At 48.5% G+C, this 16,345-nt stretch overlaps 1 protein-coding gene across 23 annotated transcripts in view; it reads left to right on the top strand.

The window, feature by feature from the left end:
* Positions 1–16,345, top strand: part of celf2 (cugbp, Elav-like family member 2) — a 210,693-nt gene that overhangs the window by 62,914 nt on the left and 131,434 nt on the right. For 2 of the 23 annotated variants that reach the window (XM_047575027.1, XM_047575024.1), the window contains exon 1: positions 9,229–10,163. The exons of 16 other annotated variants lie outside the window; for them this stretch is intronic. In XM_047575027.1, coding sequence (XP_047430983.1) covers positions 10,087–10,163 — 77 coding nt within the window. In that variant the 5' untranslated portion in view covers positions 9,229–10,086. Of the gene's footprint in view, positions 1–9,219; positions 10,164–16,345 lie in introns of those variants that run through there. 5 more of the 23 variants (XM_047575030.1, XM_047575032.1, XM_047575018.1 and 2 more) reach the window with 4 other exon arrangements.

The raw sequence follows: 16,345 nt of genomic DNA, 5'->3' as shown, positions 1-16,345 counted from the left end.
GGAGACGCCGCTGAGCCCTGAAAGCGACGCGTCCCACAGCAGCTGCAGACCCGGAGAAGTCGGGCCTCGGCAGTATTGATTTTAGCTGTTGATTTTAAGCCAGTCTCTCGCGAGCCTCCCGAGTTTGTGACGGTGCAATACTTGGAGCGTTCTTTCACAGTTGGAACTTCGTAGTCATCGTTTCGCTTTGCCGTACTTGCTTACTGATTGACTGACTGACTGACTGACTGACTGACTGACTGACTGACTGACTGGCTGCTGTGTGCGAGGAAGCAGGGAAGGATGTGGTGTCAGGAATTTTGGTGGAAGCTGAAGTGATCAGCATATCTTTTTTTTTTTCTATGAGTTTTGTGCGACGGCGTTAGTCTCCTTTTGCTCCACCCCTCCCATTCTGTCTTCCTCCTCTCCTCTGGCTGGGTGTGCTGGCAGTTAAACCAAGCGTCCCCTCCCACTCACCCCACACAGTGTGTCTATCTAATGGTGTGGAGGATATTATTCTCCTATTAAGAGATATGACCGTTGGTTTAGAGTCACTGCCTCTCGCTCCCATTTCCCCAGATGGGTCAGGGCAATGGGCGATAAAAGACGGCCTCTCCTCCTCCTCCTCCTCCACTTCCTCCCCCCTTCTCCCCCCCCTCCTCCCTCCCTGGAGTCTTCTCCATTCTGCTAAACCAGCCGTCGAAGCCTCGGCGAAGGGAGCGCAGCCCGTCTCCGCTACAACGATTTAATCTGCCGAGCACCTTTTCAATCAAAGAGTGTCAGGCAGGGCCGCTCTCGACACGACTCTAATACAATGCATGGACACACACGTACAGGAAGTGAGGGTGAGCGGGGGGCAAATCCTCTCATGCGAGCGCGCACGCACACGTGCACACACGTGCGCCGCACAACCCCAGATCAATACTCGCCATCACACAGGAGACGATGGGCGCGCGGGGTTTTTTTACCCGTCCCTCTTCTGATTCACACCCCGCTATCATCGCCTTCCCCAAATCACACAATCAGAGGAGGAGGCGGAGGCGCAGGCGGAGGCGAGGTTCGAGGGGGAAGCGGGTGCACATGTGAGAGAGGAGGGAGGGGCCAGAGGAGCACGCGGGTGCTCGCAGGTACATGAAATGTGTGAATATGTGCGTGAAATGAATTGAAATGGGTGTGAAAGTGCATCTATTTGCGGGCGGATGCATATGCACACGCCCCTTTGTGTTTCCGCCGTGTGCATGTGCAGCAGATGTGTTATATTCCTCCATTTGTCTGAGTTTTTTTTTTTTTTTATGGTGGGGGGGTGCATGCAGCACATGTGTGTGTGTGTGTGTGTGTGTGTGTGTGTGTGTGTGTGTGTCGGTTGTTATCAGAATGACACCATCCTACTCTCTCCTGCAGCCCCAGAGGATCAGTGGAGCTGCACCAGTTTCAAATGAAAATAAATGAGAGGCAGTGACCGCTACTGCCTGGGTCCCACTTTAATGAGGAGAAGGAGCAGAGAGGGAGGGGGGGGAGGGGAGGGAGGGGGGAGGAGGAGGGAGGACAGAGGTGGAGGAGGGCGGAAGAGGACAGGGAAGAAGGAGGAGGAGGAGAAACTGGAAAGCGAAGGAGAGATTGGTGCAAGTTTGGCAGCGACGGGGCCGAGAGGGACGGATGGAGAATGTGGCGGCGGCGTGGGGGAGGGGGGGGGGCACGGTGATGAATGGAGGGGCCTCTCTCTGTCTGTCGCCGGCGCGATGGCCAATTACAGTTGGAGCACGCTCCGATGCACCGCAGGTGGAGCGGACACTGTTTTGAGTGGCCGGAGAAACCCCCCCCCCCCCCCCCCCCCACCACCCCACACCCACTCCCACCATCCTCCATTTGCATTGAGAGGAGAAATCACTGCGCGGTGTCCAACCTGGAGCCGCTTAGGGGGCTTTACCGTGTGATTCAGTAGGACGTTTAATGTCAGACACCTTAACGGAGTCAGGAGTGTATTTTATTTTTGATTTTTTATCCCTCACCTTAAGCCCGGCTATGTCTCCGATGGTTATATGCTCCATTTAGTTTTTTTTATTCTTCTTCTAATCCGTAATGAGATGTTTTCATAGCCCAACGTTTCCTCCTACACATAGTTAGAAAGTCGGACGAATGGTGGAGGTTGTGCTATGCTAGCTGGTAGCTAGCGAACGTTGTGCTAAGCTAGCAAACGTCAGGAATATAAACACTTTGCCAATGTGTCATGTGACGTTTTTCCCACATAGGCTAAAAATTTTACAAAAACTGTGATGTCACTGAGTGGGGCGGAGTCAGCGTTGCTGCAGTGTTTCTCCAGGCCAGAAGAGGGCGCCTAGCTGAACAGTCTTTAACCATTTAAGAGCTTTTCTCTGCATCTTCATGCGCTGTGCATATAAATAGTTCAGGACACATACAGACGCTTTTATGAGATGGAACCAGTTCAACCTTTAATGCACTATTTATGTCCTTGGACGTCCCCCGTTTCATATGTTTCTGCTTTTTATTTTACAGCATATTTAATGCATTTATCCAGCTTTTATCCGCTTTATCTGCTGATGATAAAATGTAAGCCCCACCTTTTGTAAGTCAATAAAATTTAGCAACAGTAGGGCTCTTCAATTAAGCCTTAAGCCTTTAAAATGTACTTTATCGTGAAAATCTTTTATTCCGTGGAGTTTTGGGTTAAAGCTGCAGCTTGAGCCGTGCTTCAGAGCTTCCCATTGTCTTCTGTTGTGTGGTTGTAAATAACTGGCGACTCGATATAATGCCACAGGATTAACCTAAAGAGGTGGGAGTTCTACCTCTTTGACCCCGGCGTGCGGCGGCTGAGCGTTGTCCAGTCCGGTCCGGCGTAGCGGAGACTATTAAAACCAGCAGACAGCAGCGCAGTGTAGCCGGGGGGGCTCTTCAGGGGCAGAGGACATCAAGTGTGTTTGTGTGTGGACAGATGAAGAGAGAGAGAGAGAGAGAGAGAGACCAACACATATGTCATGTCGAGACCACCAGTGCAGATATTAGTGTCTGAGGGTCAGTGAACAGGGTCAGGAGGTATTTGCTCGACACTGTTGGACCAGATCACAGTGTCCTGTAATGCAGAATGGAAGCATGTCCACAGCCTCACACACATGTCACACACAGAACTGAGATCAGTCCTCTGAGTCTGTGGCTGTGTTGCCGAGCTTGGGCTGAAGGCGTGATGCAAACATTTGGAAAAAGCTAAAAGTTTGGACCCCAATATTTCTCCCAAAGGTTTGGACTTTACAACTGCACCAAATCTTTCTGTATTTACACAAAAAGTTGTTACCCGTTTCTGATGAGCCACAGCTGCCAGTCTTTTTAGAACGTCTTCAAGAAACTCTGCACCCTCCCTGTCTCCTTGAATGTGAGTTAAATGCCGTCTCCAGTGCCGCTTCTAATTGTCTTAGACGACTGGACGTGTTACTGGAATCATTCCCAGGTTCGCTACAACTGACAACCTGCAGAGGAATCCTCCCCCGACTTAGCTCCTGCACGAGTTCTGTCCACGTCTGTCTGGTTTTGTGTGACGCGTTTGCTGCTCGCAGACTCCCAAATCCTAAATATCGAATGTGTTTTGATTTATCTGGATGGATACGTCCGTACCAAGCGACGGCAAACATTTCAGCCCTAGGTTAGCGTGAGCTAGCGTGCTACCGCTGACAGATATGCAAACTGACAGTTATAATCTCACCTCCAGACAACCCGTGTTGACCTACCATTTTTTCCCATTTTTTATCTACTTTGTCTCCTTCTTTCTTATTTGTTTGATTAATTTACACTTGGCAAAGCAGGTTGCAGGTGCATCACCGCCCCCTAGTGGACGGGAGGACTTACAGAACGTAGTTTGATCGCAGTTACATCCATTTCTTCGTAAAATCACGAGGTGGTGACACATTTGAGACTCCCTAATCCGTCAGAATAATTCATTTACACTTGGCAAACCAGGTTGCAGATGCATTACCGCCCCCTACTGGACAGGAGGACTTACAGAACGTAGTTTGATCACATTTCTTACTAAGATCATGTGACGTTGGTCCATTCAGGTCTCACTAATCTGTCAGAATAATCTAAATAATATTCTTTATGTTGTTTTTTTTTTTACTCCAAATCTTATACTGTGTGCAAGTTTGAGGAGAATTTCTGTGGAGCAGAATAGTAGTCTGAGCCTGGAATGACATGGCAGCTTTTCTGAACAATCTTGACTATAACAATACATGACAGGCCTGACTAAGACGCGTAGTGGCAGGGGCATAGGCCTGCGAATAAAGAGAAAGAAAAGCAATCGAATGGCACCGTTCGGATGTTTAATCTGAATTCCGCTCTCGATCCAATGGGAATAGACGTTTAATACGGTAAGAAGTGAGCGGATGCATCCGTCCGAACCGCGGCGCGTCTGTGTGTTGTGTCAGTTCATGTGCAAAACGGGTCAGCGAGCATTTAGAGTCCGCAGCCCCACAGGTAGAGCTGGGATCCATGTTAACTGGAACACCGTGTCCTAACCGGAGTCCAGCAAGGGGCCAATAACAAACCGAGAGAGGGCCGGATGAGAGGGAGCGAGACGGCATGAAAATGGAGGAGAGGAGGCGGCTGGAGGAAAATATGGGAATGAGATCTTAAGATTGAACCGTGAGTGACAGCGAGAGAGTGTTAGAGAGAGATGTCGGGGAGTATCCATCCACTCCGGCACCAATTTTATTTGGTTTTCAGTCCGTGGATCTGCTCTTAACAGAATGGGAAAGTAGCAGATACCAGACTAGACCGGAACGCCTCGATCACCTGTTCATTTAGGAAGCGGTTCATCCACACACACACACATGTGCAGTGTGTTTGAACACGCAGCGTTTTTGTTTTTTTTTGTTTTTTCCTTTTCTTTTTGAGCGGCGAGGATGAACGGTAGCAGTCAGGGTCTGTCTGGTTCGGGCTCCTCACATGTCCACTTAGGCTCAAACGCAGCTGCTTGCTTCTCTGAATTATTCATGAAGCCTTCGTTAAATATTCACGTGTGAAAAGCCGGCGCCATCACCTACCCACAATCCTCTCCTCTGGGCGAGATAGAGGCAGAAGGCGAAGACAGGCCCGGATGATGGTTTATGCTCGACATCACGGCGGCTGCTTCGCCACTGTTATTTTTTTCTTCTTCTTTTTTTTTTAATTTGCTCCGCGAGAGAAGCTATTTTTGGAGCCGTCTCTTTGTTTCTTCCTTTTATCTCACCCCACCCCGTCTCCTCCCCCTTCTGCCCTCGTCTCTCCTCCTTTCTAAGTGATCGATTTGTATTGTTCGGGCAGCTGAGCCGGGCAGACGCAGACCTTGCCACGAGCCGGGTCTCGGAGAACACGGAGTCCTGGGGGTGAAGGAATGGAGTGATAGGGGGAGGTGATGGGTGACGGCGGGAGAGGAGAAGAACAACAAGCGATGGCAGGTAGAAAATAAGGCACAACAGAGTACAGAGTGTTCGTGGGATCTGACCGTTGGCCCCGAGGAAAACACAGGCTCAAGGATGCTTTTAAGGTGTCAGAATTCTTTTCCAAGCGGAGGAAACGTGAAAACACAACACACTCCCCCCCTCTTCAGGCGCACAGCACCGCTTCGACCTCTCCGCTCAAACTACGGTGGCCTATTTAGTCTTAATTTGGGTGAGAAGAGACACGGTGCAGGATGGATCTTATGGATCTCATTTGCGCCGGTTTCAGAAATCCACTCAGGAAAAAAAAACCCTGGCAGCGACTCAAGATGACAGTTTGAGGTGACTGAGCAGATGTAGCAGTTATGTTCCCGCCACCTGTCAAAGCCCGAACAAGAGACTCCGTTATTTATATTGTGGGAGCTTAATCGCAAACTCACTTTCCGGCTTAATCACCGCGTTCGCCGCACGTCTTTCTCTGGGACGGCTCTGAAAAAAGCAATTCAGGAAATGAAAGCGTTGTACTAATGTCAGACTAGATGGACACACACCGATCAAGCACAACATTATGACCGCTGACAGTTCAGTGTTGAGCCAGGAAACGTTTGGACCTGACGTTCATTCATGTGGATGTTTAGACATGTAGCACCCACCTAGACCAGACCAGACAGCCCTCTTTAAAACGTCTTCTAAAGTAACCTGCGCACTGATCCTTGGGCAGCGCCTCTTTCACTGCGCTGCCTTTGTCGCCCGCCTCATGAACATTTAGTGAGGCCACTCCAAGGTCTGCGGAACAAAACACAACTCAACCTATACAAGGCTCAAATAATCGCGCTGAGGCCACAGGGTCGAGCTCAGACTCACTTGACGCTGCACACATCCAGTTATTCAGGGTGGAAACGTTATAGTCACGACGTACACGCTGTCTTATATATATATAGCCCATATGTAGAGGGTGAATCTGTGCGTTATGCATCATGTTATATACTGGGTTGTCATTTATAAAACATTTTGATCTATTTCACCTGGAAGTACGGAGCCGAGTCGTGCAAACAGCGCTGTGTACATGCTAACGCGATTATGCATCATATTAGATGCAATATTAAACAGCTGCAACACAAATTGCATATTAAAACAAAGCCATTCTTTTTTTCTTTCTCCTGTCGGTTTCACATGAGCACGCCGAACATCGCCAGTGTTCATGTTTTATTAATGGATGGATGCTTTATGTTCGGGGCGAACAGGAGGGGGAAGGATTTGTTTGAGGTATTCAAAGCAAATGAGGAGATTTGATTGCATGATTGTTTACCAGACGTACGCGGGAGCCGCATCCAGTCGGCCTCGCGTCGAACCCCGGAGTAGTTCTGACTGCACCTGCACACGAGAGCGAGACAGGCGACCCTAAGCTCTCAACAAACACCGAGCATGTGTTTCCTCACTTTGTCTCATGGCGGAGAGGAAGCTTTCATTCTCTGGGTTTAGATGTAGAGTTACAGTGAAACACTTTAGTTCAGACGCTTCAGCTGTAACAGGTTGTTTTGATGCCTTTGTGTTTCTTTCCCACCTCGTCACCTGAAGTTTACGAAGAAAGGCAAAGGGCCAGAGGTAGCTAGCCCCACCCCTAACCCTCATGTATAGGTCATAAGCTCCGCCCCCTCCATCTTAGTGCATGGGACTTGGCTGAATTAAAACAAAAAACAAATAAAATTAGGCTGTTAATACAATGTAGATGCATGTTCAAGTGTCTTTGGATAAGTTTCGTTAGTTATCTGCAACAATAGAAACGTGATGTGACATGATGGCGACCACCGGTTGCCATAACAACCGTAAAGTGTTGGAAAGTAAATTAAAATTTAAAGTTAAGTGTATTATCCAACATGTCCTAGTAACTGGTGGAGGTAGAGCAGAGTGTAGTGGACGAGTGAGTCCATATTTATATACAGCCTATGGCATCAGGCATTTACATGGTTATTAGCTTCTAAGATGTTCCTGTAGATGTTGATGCACTTATATCCATTCAAAAACAGTAACTGATTCTTTAAAGGTGGAAAACTGATGGTATTTAAATGTATGTTACGTTGTGGGACGTTTGAATGATATTTCAGGACGATGGTTTGGATGTAGTTGGTGCAGACTAAAGGAAACCACCGTCACACGAAACAACTTTCACAGGGACTGAGCCCGATGAGAACGCGTCCCATCATGATGCAGCGGTTTGGTTATATAACGTCCCGTAAAGCCCCCTGTTCTGAGAAGGGTCAAGTGCGGTGAAACGTGCAGCGTTGTCCCCACTCCCAGGACGCTGCGAGCCCCGAGGCGCTGATGTAGGATCAGCGTTTCCCATCCACACTCCTGACCTCAGTCCCTGCAAGCGAGCATGCGAGATGACCCCGAACCCAGCGCCCCTCCCCAGCAGAGCCCCGGGCCAAGTCCCACCCACGCCATACACTTACCCCGCTGTACGTGTGCATACTGAGCACGTTTTTTTTTTTTTTTCCTTTCCTATTGACCCAGATACTCATATTCTTCCCCCAGAGAGACGCCTCCTCTCTCTCCCTCTCTCTCAGTCAAAGAGAGGCTCATTATTTTACTGGAGTGCCTCCCCTTCTTTTCTCCTACGGAGGAGGAGGAGGAGGAGGAGGAGGAGGAAGGAAGTGGGGCAACCCGGCAGTGGTGGCGCACAGGGGTGCGTTCAAGCCCACTCCGGTTCCACGGGGAGGCATGTGGATCCACGCAATTAACGCGGCGTAAAATGGAGTCAGCAGATTTGGAGGCAAATTACGAGCAGGTTCGTTATTCCAAATTTGGCTCATTCGATTGTAAATCACCTAACTGGCCGCGCTGCTATTAAGTCAACACACGGACACATGCGGCACGTCCTCCTCCTCACAGTTTATGCGCTCGTGACTGGGCGAAGGCATTAGCACTAGTGTATCACATATAATTAGCTTCATTATTTATTTATTTTTTTTTAGTTTCAGAGTTTTACATTTACATTACTCTGTATATTGTTACAGTAGTGGCTCCATGATGTGCCCTCTTAATTGGATCTAGCGACCCGGACGTCGGGCCGGAATTAAAGCGACGCAGGAAGGGCTGCGCCGGCGTGGGCTGTTTTATATTCATGTGGTAAATGAAATATGATCCAGGAAGAGCAGTTTGAGTAATGACGCGTGACTTTTAAGACTTTAAATTTATGACACAGAACATTACAGCTCCGGACAATGAATCCGGTGACGCTCGCTTTCCTTAGGAGCAAACCACAGGCCTGAGCGGGAGATGACTCCACATTAACACACGGTTAAATACATGAAGGTTCGTTGTTCGGATGATGCAGAAATAGCTACAGAATCAGTTTGTGCGTCCGAGGCAAAGGAGCTGGTTCTGAGAATGTTACCTTTGTGTTCATAAAGGCAAAGAGTAGTGATCACATGGTGCAGCTTTAAGGCGCATGTGCCTGCACACTATCAGGTGGTTGGTTGGTTGTTGGACTAACATAGTGAAATCCCAATGGCGCGTTGACAACCTATTATCCTGTCGGGGTTGTGGAGGGGTGAAAGCCCTGGTGCACGTTGGGTAGGTCGTCGTTTCGTCCCAGGACAAACACAACGAGACAAACAACCAGTCACTTGTATCAGTCGGTCAGTTTAGAATCACAAGTTAAGCTAACATGTCTTTGGAATGAGGAGGAAGCCGGAGCATCGGACACAGGGAGAACATGTAAACTCCTACTTCTCAACAAGAGATTTTGGACTTTACATAGTCCACAGCTCCCCATATGTAACACTTTCTATTTTACGTTCACTCGTGGTGCAAACTCTCTAAAATCTCTGAGAGTCGCTCAGGTCACTGGAAACGAGGCTAAGACGAAGGAGGAGATGTTTCACCACTCATCTAAGTGGCCGAAACCGAAGAAGCCATGGTTTTCTTCTCGTTTTTCATTCTCCACAGTCATAAGACTGACAAAATTTCAGATGAAAGGAACCAGACACTAAATATTAATTCTCAACTCCCCCATTGCTGTTTTGCAAGTTGTGAGTAACAACAAAGACAGAATCTTTAAGACAGGACTGTTCGTTTAAGGTTTCATGAAGGTTATTTCAGTTATTTATGATTATTCGTGTCCAGCTGTAAATATGAATCCGCCCGCTGTAATAATGATATGCAGGTTAATGCTCGGAGACATGCTCCGGTTAGAGGCATCTCCGGCTGAGGAGACCTAACAGTTAAAGATCAGCTGCAGCGCTGCGCGCCACGCCTCCCCGGCTCGACACCTGGCTCCCCAACAGTCCGTCAGCAGCGCTGTTGCAGAGCGGGTCTTCCAGACAGGACCGGCGGAAGAAAAACCGGAGAGGGTGGAAAGAGACCGAGAGCGAGAGAGAAAAAGAAAAAGAAGAAGAAGAAAAAATCAAACCGCGGAGAAGAGGAGGAAGAGGAGAATGTGACAACTGCTAGATGCGGACAGAGTGTGTGCGCCTGGATACGCTGCCTTTTTTTGGGGGGTGGGGGGGAGGCCTCGGCTCTTGCACCTGTCCCTCTCCGTCTCCGCGGCCAGGCGCAGTTTTGGGCGAGAGCGACGCGCCTTTATTTATCAGGCAGGGCGCACAGCGGCGGAGGCGCACACACTGACACGGCACCGTAGGCGCACACACACACAGGGCAGGCAGGCAGGCAGGCAGGCAACATGACTTCATCCTACAATCTGGATTTTCTTCCCGATATGATGGTGGAGAGCCGCCTGCTTGTTCCCGGAGACAGAATGTGAGTTATTCCTCCACCTCTTTATGCTTTTGTGTGATTTCCTGTCTCTTCGCTGTCCTGAAAAGCAGCTGTCCGATGTGGAAACGCGGCTCCTCTCGCCTGATATGTGACTAGAATGCGGGGCAGAGCGAGCACCGTAGCCGGCGAGACTGTTTCTCTGCGTGTTGCCGCGTTAGTTGTGGCTTGTTGTTTATTAATACCCGTCGATAAAATTGTTGCGGGGACGGCAGGGGCGCCCCGGGGGCTGCTATCAGAGCCGCTGACAGGATGGTGATGAATGAACGCCATTACGGGGAATTAACGCCGCGAATTAAACCGCGTCCGTGTTCTTTTCTTTTATTTCTCCTTTTATTTATTTGTGCGCCGCGCGTCGTCAGATTCTTGTCGGGTCTGGACTCCGAGGACAACCGGTGCCTCGGCTCCGCATCTCGCTCCGCGGAGCAGGAGGGGAAGTTGCTGTGATTTGCGGCAGCCGCCCATGAGAAGCTCTCCGGGGCTTCGGCGCTGGCGCTGGAAGCGGCGCGTTTCGCTCGGGACCGTGCAGCCGGTCTACGGGAGCGCACCACGCTGAGACACAATAAAGAGCACAGGGGCGAGCTCTGCGTGCTCCAAAAAAATAAAATAAAATAAATTAATAGATAAAGAAAGAACAGGGAGTGATCTCAGTCACACGAGACGGATCCAACTCCTCCAGACGCGTTTTTCTTTTATTATTTTGTGCCATGATCGCGCGTTATTCTGCTCACTTTGGACACTTGGAGTGAAAGGAGAGCAGAAAAAAAAGAAAAAACAGGAGGAGAAGCAGCACAGAGGCTTTTTTGAGAACATACATACAGGAATGCACGGATGACTGCTGTCCCGTGTGTTCCAATTGGATTTGCTGTAATTCAGTTAAACTCCAGAAATTCGACAGCAACAGACAATGGGAGGGTTTCATCCCCACATCACGGTCATGTGGTTATTTCCCTTTTTTCTCCTCTCCCTCCACACGCAGCCATGTCCCACTTATGTCCCCTCAGCTCAGGGCGCTGATTTGTTGATGGATCATGTTCTTTTTTCTTTTTTTTTCTCTTTCTCCTTTTCTTTCCCCCAGCAGAGAGAGAGAAAAAAAAACTGTAGTTCTGTACTATCACCTTATATGCTCTGTTTAGAGTGTACTTGTCCAGTTGCTGCACTTAACTTCTGCTGGTGGCTGTAGATGGAAAAGAATAGAAGGATGAAGTGGAGATTATGTTCATGTGGCTGTTATTTCTGAATGTCCCCTCACAGGTACATTCAACAACCCTGCACGGCTAAAAGATCTGTAATGGACACACACATAGGTGCATTGTTGAACAATCTGAGCCATGAGGCTAATGGAAAAATGTATAATTTCTATTATTCTCTGTATCTACGAGATTGTTTTTATATTTAAAAATGAGCATTTTCATATTTAAAAACTGTGAACTCACAATTGTTTTCAATCTAGTTGTACACATGAGAAATCTTTCTTTAGAATATGGACCATAGATTTGTTTGTTATATATATACATATATATAAAAAAGGTCATATTGCACCACACAAGTCCGCACATATTAGATTTGGTATGTTGGTGTTTTGCAGCCTGGAGGCTTGGGATGAGAGAACCCTAGGGTTAGGGTTAGGGGTTATCTTTGAAACTTTCTAGTTTCTGGGCTTCTGGAAAATCGTTTTGGTGAAACATGTCATGACTTGCAGACGTTAAAGTTGCAACAAGTACTGGTTATTTTTAAACAAGGACTGACCAGAAAGCTAGAGATCGGAAACAGCGGCGATTGCTTCATAAGCGTGCCCGAACGTTTGGACCGCAGGGATATCAAGGCCGGGCCGTGCTCTTTACCCCGAGGAGTCTCCCTCCATTGACTCTCCAATGTAGTCTATTACCTGCACGCTGCAGCGGGCGAGGCGGCGTTCTCATTAATCAGTGTCATCAGCTGTGACGGCGTGGGACCCGTCTGCAAACCGGCAGGGGTGGACGAGGAAGCCATCACGCTTCCAGAAGCCCTTCTCTTTCTCCCTCTGATGTGCTCTGCATCGCGTTTTTTTTTTTTTTTTGCGGGCGTATCTGCCCCACGGTGAAGGATTTCTGAATAATGCGTGTCGCCGGCGTTCGACAGACCCATCCGTGCCCTCTTAGCGAGCCGGCGAGGAGGCGGACAGGTTGAACCAGGCAGCGCTTATGCAGATGACACTTTGTATTTACGCCAACACGCCTCTTAAGCCGGGGCCGATCTCGCCGCGGAGAGGTGCTCGCTGTGATCTTTTCATTTCGCTCTTACCTTCCGTCGTGTTTAACAGGGCCCGTTTCACCAGAAGCAAGGTGAAAATTTGCATTCGCGCCAGCTCCTTTGCCTTCCCTTCCCCTCCCGCATCACACGCTTTCTACATTCTTTCCTTGTGACTGTGATTCCTTGCGACTCCCTCCGTTAAGGCCCGTTCCCTCTCCTGGTTCAGCCGAAATCGTTTGAGAACTAAGTGGAACTGTGGGGGTAAAGTGAGAGAACAGGACCTCTGCCCTTTCCTTTCCACTCTTACCCCGGCTTTGAAGCCTAGACCGGGGTCTTTCTCTGGGAAATATGTGACCCCCTCACCTCCCTCAACTGTGTGTTGAATCCTCATCTGGTCTGAAACTGTACAGCTCCGCCTGGGATCTGTAACGCCCGTGGGCTGCAGGAGGTAGAGCGTTTTTACGAAGCGGTGATCAAGCACGGAGCTGACGTCACCCAAACAGGAACACAGGGCTTCTGACTGCAACAAGTACACTGTGTGTTCGAGGGAACGAGGAGTCGCAGTAAACGCTTGAAAACGGCACGTTCCCGCCAAGCGTGCACGCAGATTCTCTGTACGACCGCCCGCATCCCACCCCCTTCCTGACCCTCCGCTTCCCGGTCTGAAAAGACACAAATCATGAGGCGAACAGCTGAAAGGGTCCTGTGACACACAACATAAGGTTCTCATGAGAATATGTGTGTGTGTGTGTGTTTAGACGAGTGGGTGGGATGCACGGTGTTTTAGGAGGGAGAAGAGACAGCTTGTCTTGGCCCGTTACCGCCACTTATTTTAATTGATTCTGTTGAAACCCAAAACCCCTGTTGTGCACATCCTGTTCCGAGCTGGTGATCACAAGAAATCACGCGTTCCCTGCAACGTTTCGGTGACCACACAGGATGGGAATCTGCAGATTTTTTTTTGTTGTTTTTGCACCAGTATCACTTTATAGCTTGTGATTTTAAACTTGATTTTAGTCCAAGGCTCCAAATTACACACAAACTACTGCGGCTTTACACAAACGCCCAAACCTCCAAACAACAAAAATTACATCTTGCAGGTTCTGATGAGTGTCAATCGTGTATCGATCAACTACAGATTAAATGCGCAGTTAAGCAAAAATTGCATCTCCTGTACATCAGACTAATCTCAGAAGTGAAAAAGACACGATGGAAGATCAGGAGAGGACGTGTACGGGGAGAAAAGGTGACAAAGAGAGTTTGACGGTGCACAACTCCCTGGATGGACGTCTGGTCGGGCTGGAATTATCTGATGTGGAGATTATGAGGAAATAATGAGAATGGGCTGAGAGGATGATGGTTTTTCTTCCTTCTCTCCCGTCCTTCGCAAAGAGAGGAGAGGCCTTTATGTTTTTCCGTTGTGAGAAACACAGACGTTACAGAGGAAAGAAATGCATCAGCTGCAGGAGAAAGACGCCGCCCTCCGTCTTCTCTATCATGACTGTTTTCATTCGTAATACTGTTGTTTAGGCGGGAAACATGTACAGTATGTGTGATATATGGTGTGATGGAGTCGTCTTCACGCATCACCGGCTGCAGCGTTGTTTTATGTTGCTTTCTCTTTTTGTGTGTGTGTGTGTGGTGTCATAATGATGAATGTCTTTTCTCTGCTGGGGCTCAGGAGCAGTTGTCTGTGCCTGACACCGCTGGGTGTAGGTGGTGATGTATCACGGCCGTGCGTCTGAGGTTCTCCGTGCGGATGTACGTGTGTGTGTGTGTTTGTGTGTGTGTGTGTGTGTGCATGGCAGGGGTGTGTATGGATGCATGGTGGGGGTCAACGAGGGGCTTCATAGGTCACAAACTGCCCGGGAAGGTGTGTTTGTATCATGTTGGTAATTGCACTTTAAAATACTGACATGATTCTCTACATAATCATGTAAATAGATCTGAGTTAGCAAGTTAGCTCAGCTTGTAGCATGGTAATAGGGATATACTGAGTAAGCTAGCTAACATAGGGACCCACACTGTCTTAAATTCTGTACTTACCCGTTGCTATTTTGATTGAATAAGTGCTTTTACGCCAGCAGAGGGCTGCATTCATTACTCCTTTATCCTGCAAAAAAACCTTGTGTTCCACTTGTTTCCACTAGAGGGCGCATTCCAAACACTAACCACCTTTGCTAAAGCCGACATTGTTTTCTTTTTTCTGATGTGCAACATGTATTAGTTCACCCTCAACATTAAAACCCACTGAGCCTTAAAAAGTCGCCCCGTCGCTGCTTTACACTGACAAGTTTGGCAACAAGCGGTGATGAGTTCCTCTCACCCCCCAACGGTCGCCATGTTGGCTTTGCAAACAAACGGGGGGAAAAATGGCAGCATTAGCATCGTTCATTCGTCTCCAAACATCACCGTCGCACGCCGTTTGGAAGCTGTGCACACAAAACGCTCAGCGGGGAGCCGTCTAGAAGCCACCGAGGCTAACGCTGCACTAAGCTAATGGCTGCTCAACTTAACACTTTCACCGACGTGGTTGTAAATACCCCGTTTGTTGGCAGCTTTTATTGGTTTTAATCTGTTCTGCGCCAGTATTGCAGCCAGATGGATCAATGCTGGCGCGTCGTTTCTGATGAGTGCTTATTTGAAACCACCGTGTACTACATGCATCACTAATGGAAGTCTTCAGAATGAAATGTGCTGCAATTCTGCTCTTCCTTCCCGAGCATCAGCAACTTCTCGCATTAAACTCGCCGGCAGGCTCCGATACAGCGGTGTCTTCATGGCTTTAACTCAGGCTTGCTGAGGAATAGCAAAATAAACAATGTTATTTTTTTAGTTTAAATGACAAGGTGGTTTGTAGCTTTTATAGTAGGTGCAGTAGTAGACATGCATTAAGCTCAGAACATATCCTACATTTCAACAAAATGTCCCATTACCATCAGCTAGTGTTGATTATCCTGCTTTACTTTTAGCTTAGAATATGAACAACCCCAGAAAGTCCCATAAAAAATGCTAGTGGAACAGAGGGAGGCATGAGGAGAGATGACTAATAATCACAGGAATTCTGACGCGTTGCTTTAGGTGCAGCACGGCAGCAGAGGGTCGTTTTATTTGAACCCTGTCAAATGAAGCTCATTGTGAAAGAAGCGTCTTGCGTCATCTGCGTTTGTTTGCTAGCCGCTGATTCGCTCACGATTGTCTCATCACTTCTTTTTCCCTCCGTCAGCCATGTTGTCTGCAGAGCTTGCTGTTTCTTTTGTCTTTCCGTTGCTTTCATCGTGATACCATTTCACTGATTGGTTTGACTTGACACCTCGAGAAGCTGCTGGTTAGCTTTTTTTTTTCCCCTCTATTGATCTGCCTCGACTGTTGTTTTCTGCGCCGCGTCGCGCGTCGGTCGGCTCGTTCGAGTCGAGCGTTTACGCTGCACACGCCGATGCACTCGTCACTTTGTGTATTAAGAGGTTGTTGTATGAGTGAGGTCGCGTTCCGTCGGTGCTCACTGATTTATTTATTTATTTTTTTTTTTTTATCACTTCAGCCTTGAAACAAATGAAGCGTGCACATGTTCTCAGCGCTGCATACGCACATCTCCGCCCACGTAAATACGCAGAATACTCGACATGTGACACGCCATGTCCCTGGGCAGAAAAATAACAGAGGGGACCGAGAAAGCACAATGATGAGCTTTCTTCCTCTTTGCACCGTCCCTTCTTCTTCTCTCGTCTTTTTCAACGCTTCCTCTCCTCCTCTCATCACGCTCAGTAGCCGGCCGCTGCGTTGGTAGCGTGCGGCGGCGTAACCCTGCCTTGCCAGAGGGAGAGCTTACCTCATGCACGTCTCGGTAGAATTTCCACCCCATTCCTCCGCCTCATCCCTCTTTGGCCTCTATCTCCCCCCTTTCCTTCTTCACGCACTCCCACTCTCTCCCTCTT

Source organism: Mugil cephalus, chromosome 22 (genome assembly GCF_022458985.1).
Source record: "Mugil cephalus isolate CIBA_MC_2020 chromosome 22, CIBA_Mcephalus_1.1, whole genome shotgun sequence".
NCBI classification, from domain to species: Eukaryota; Metazoa; Chordata; class Actinopteri; order Mugiliformes; family Mugilidae; genus Mugil; species Mugil cephalus.
The sequence above is the reverse complement of the archived record's forward strand: the minus strand, read 5'-3'. Positions and strand labels throughout refer to the sequence as shown.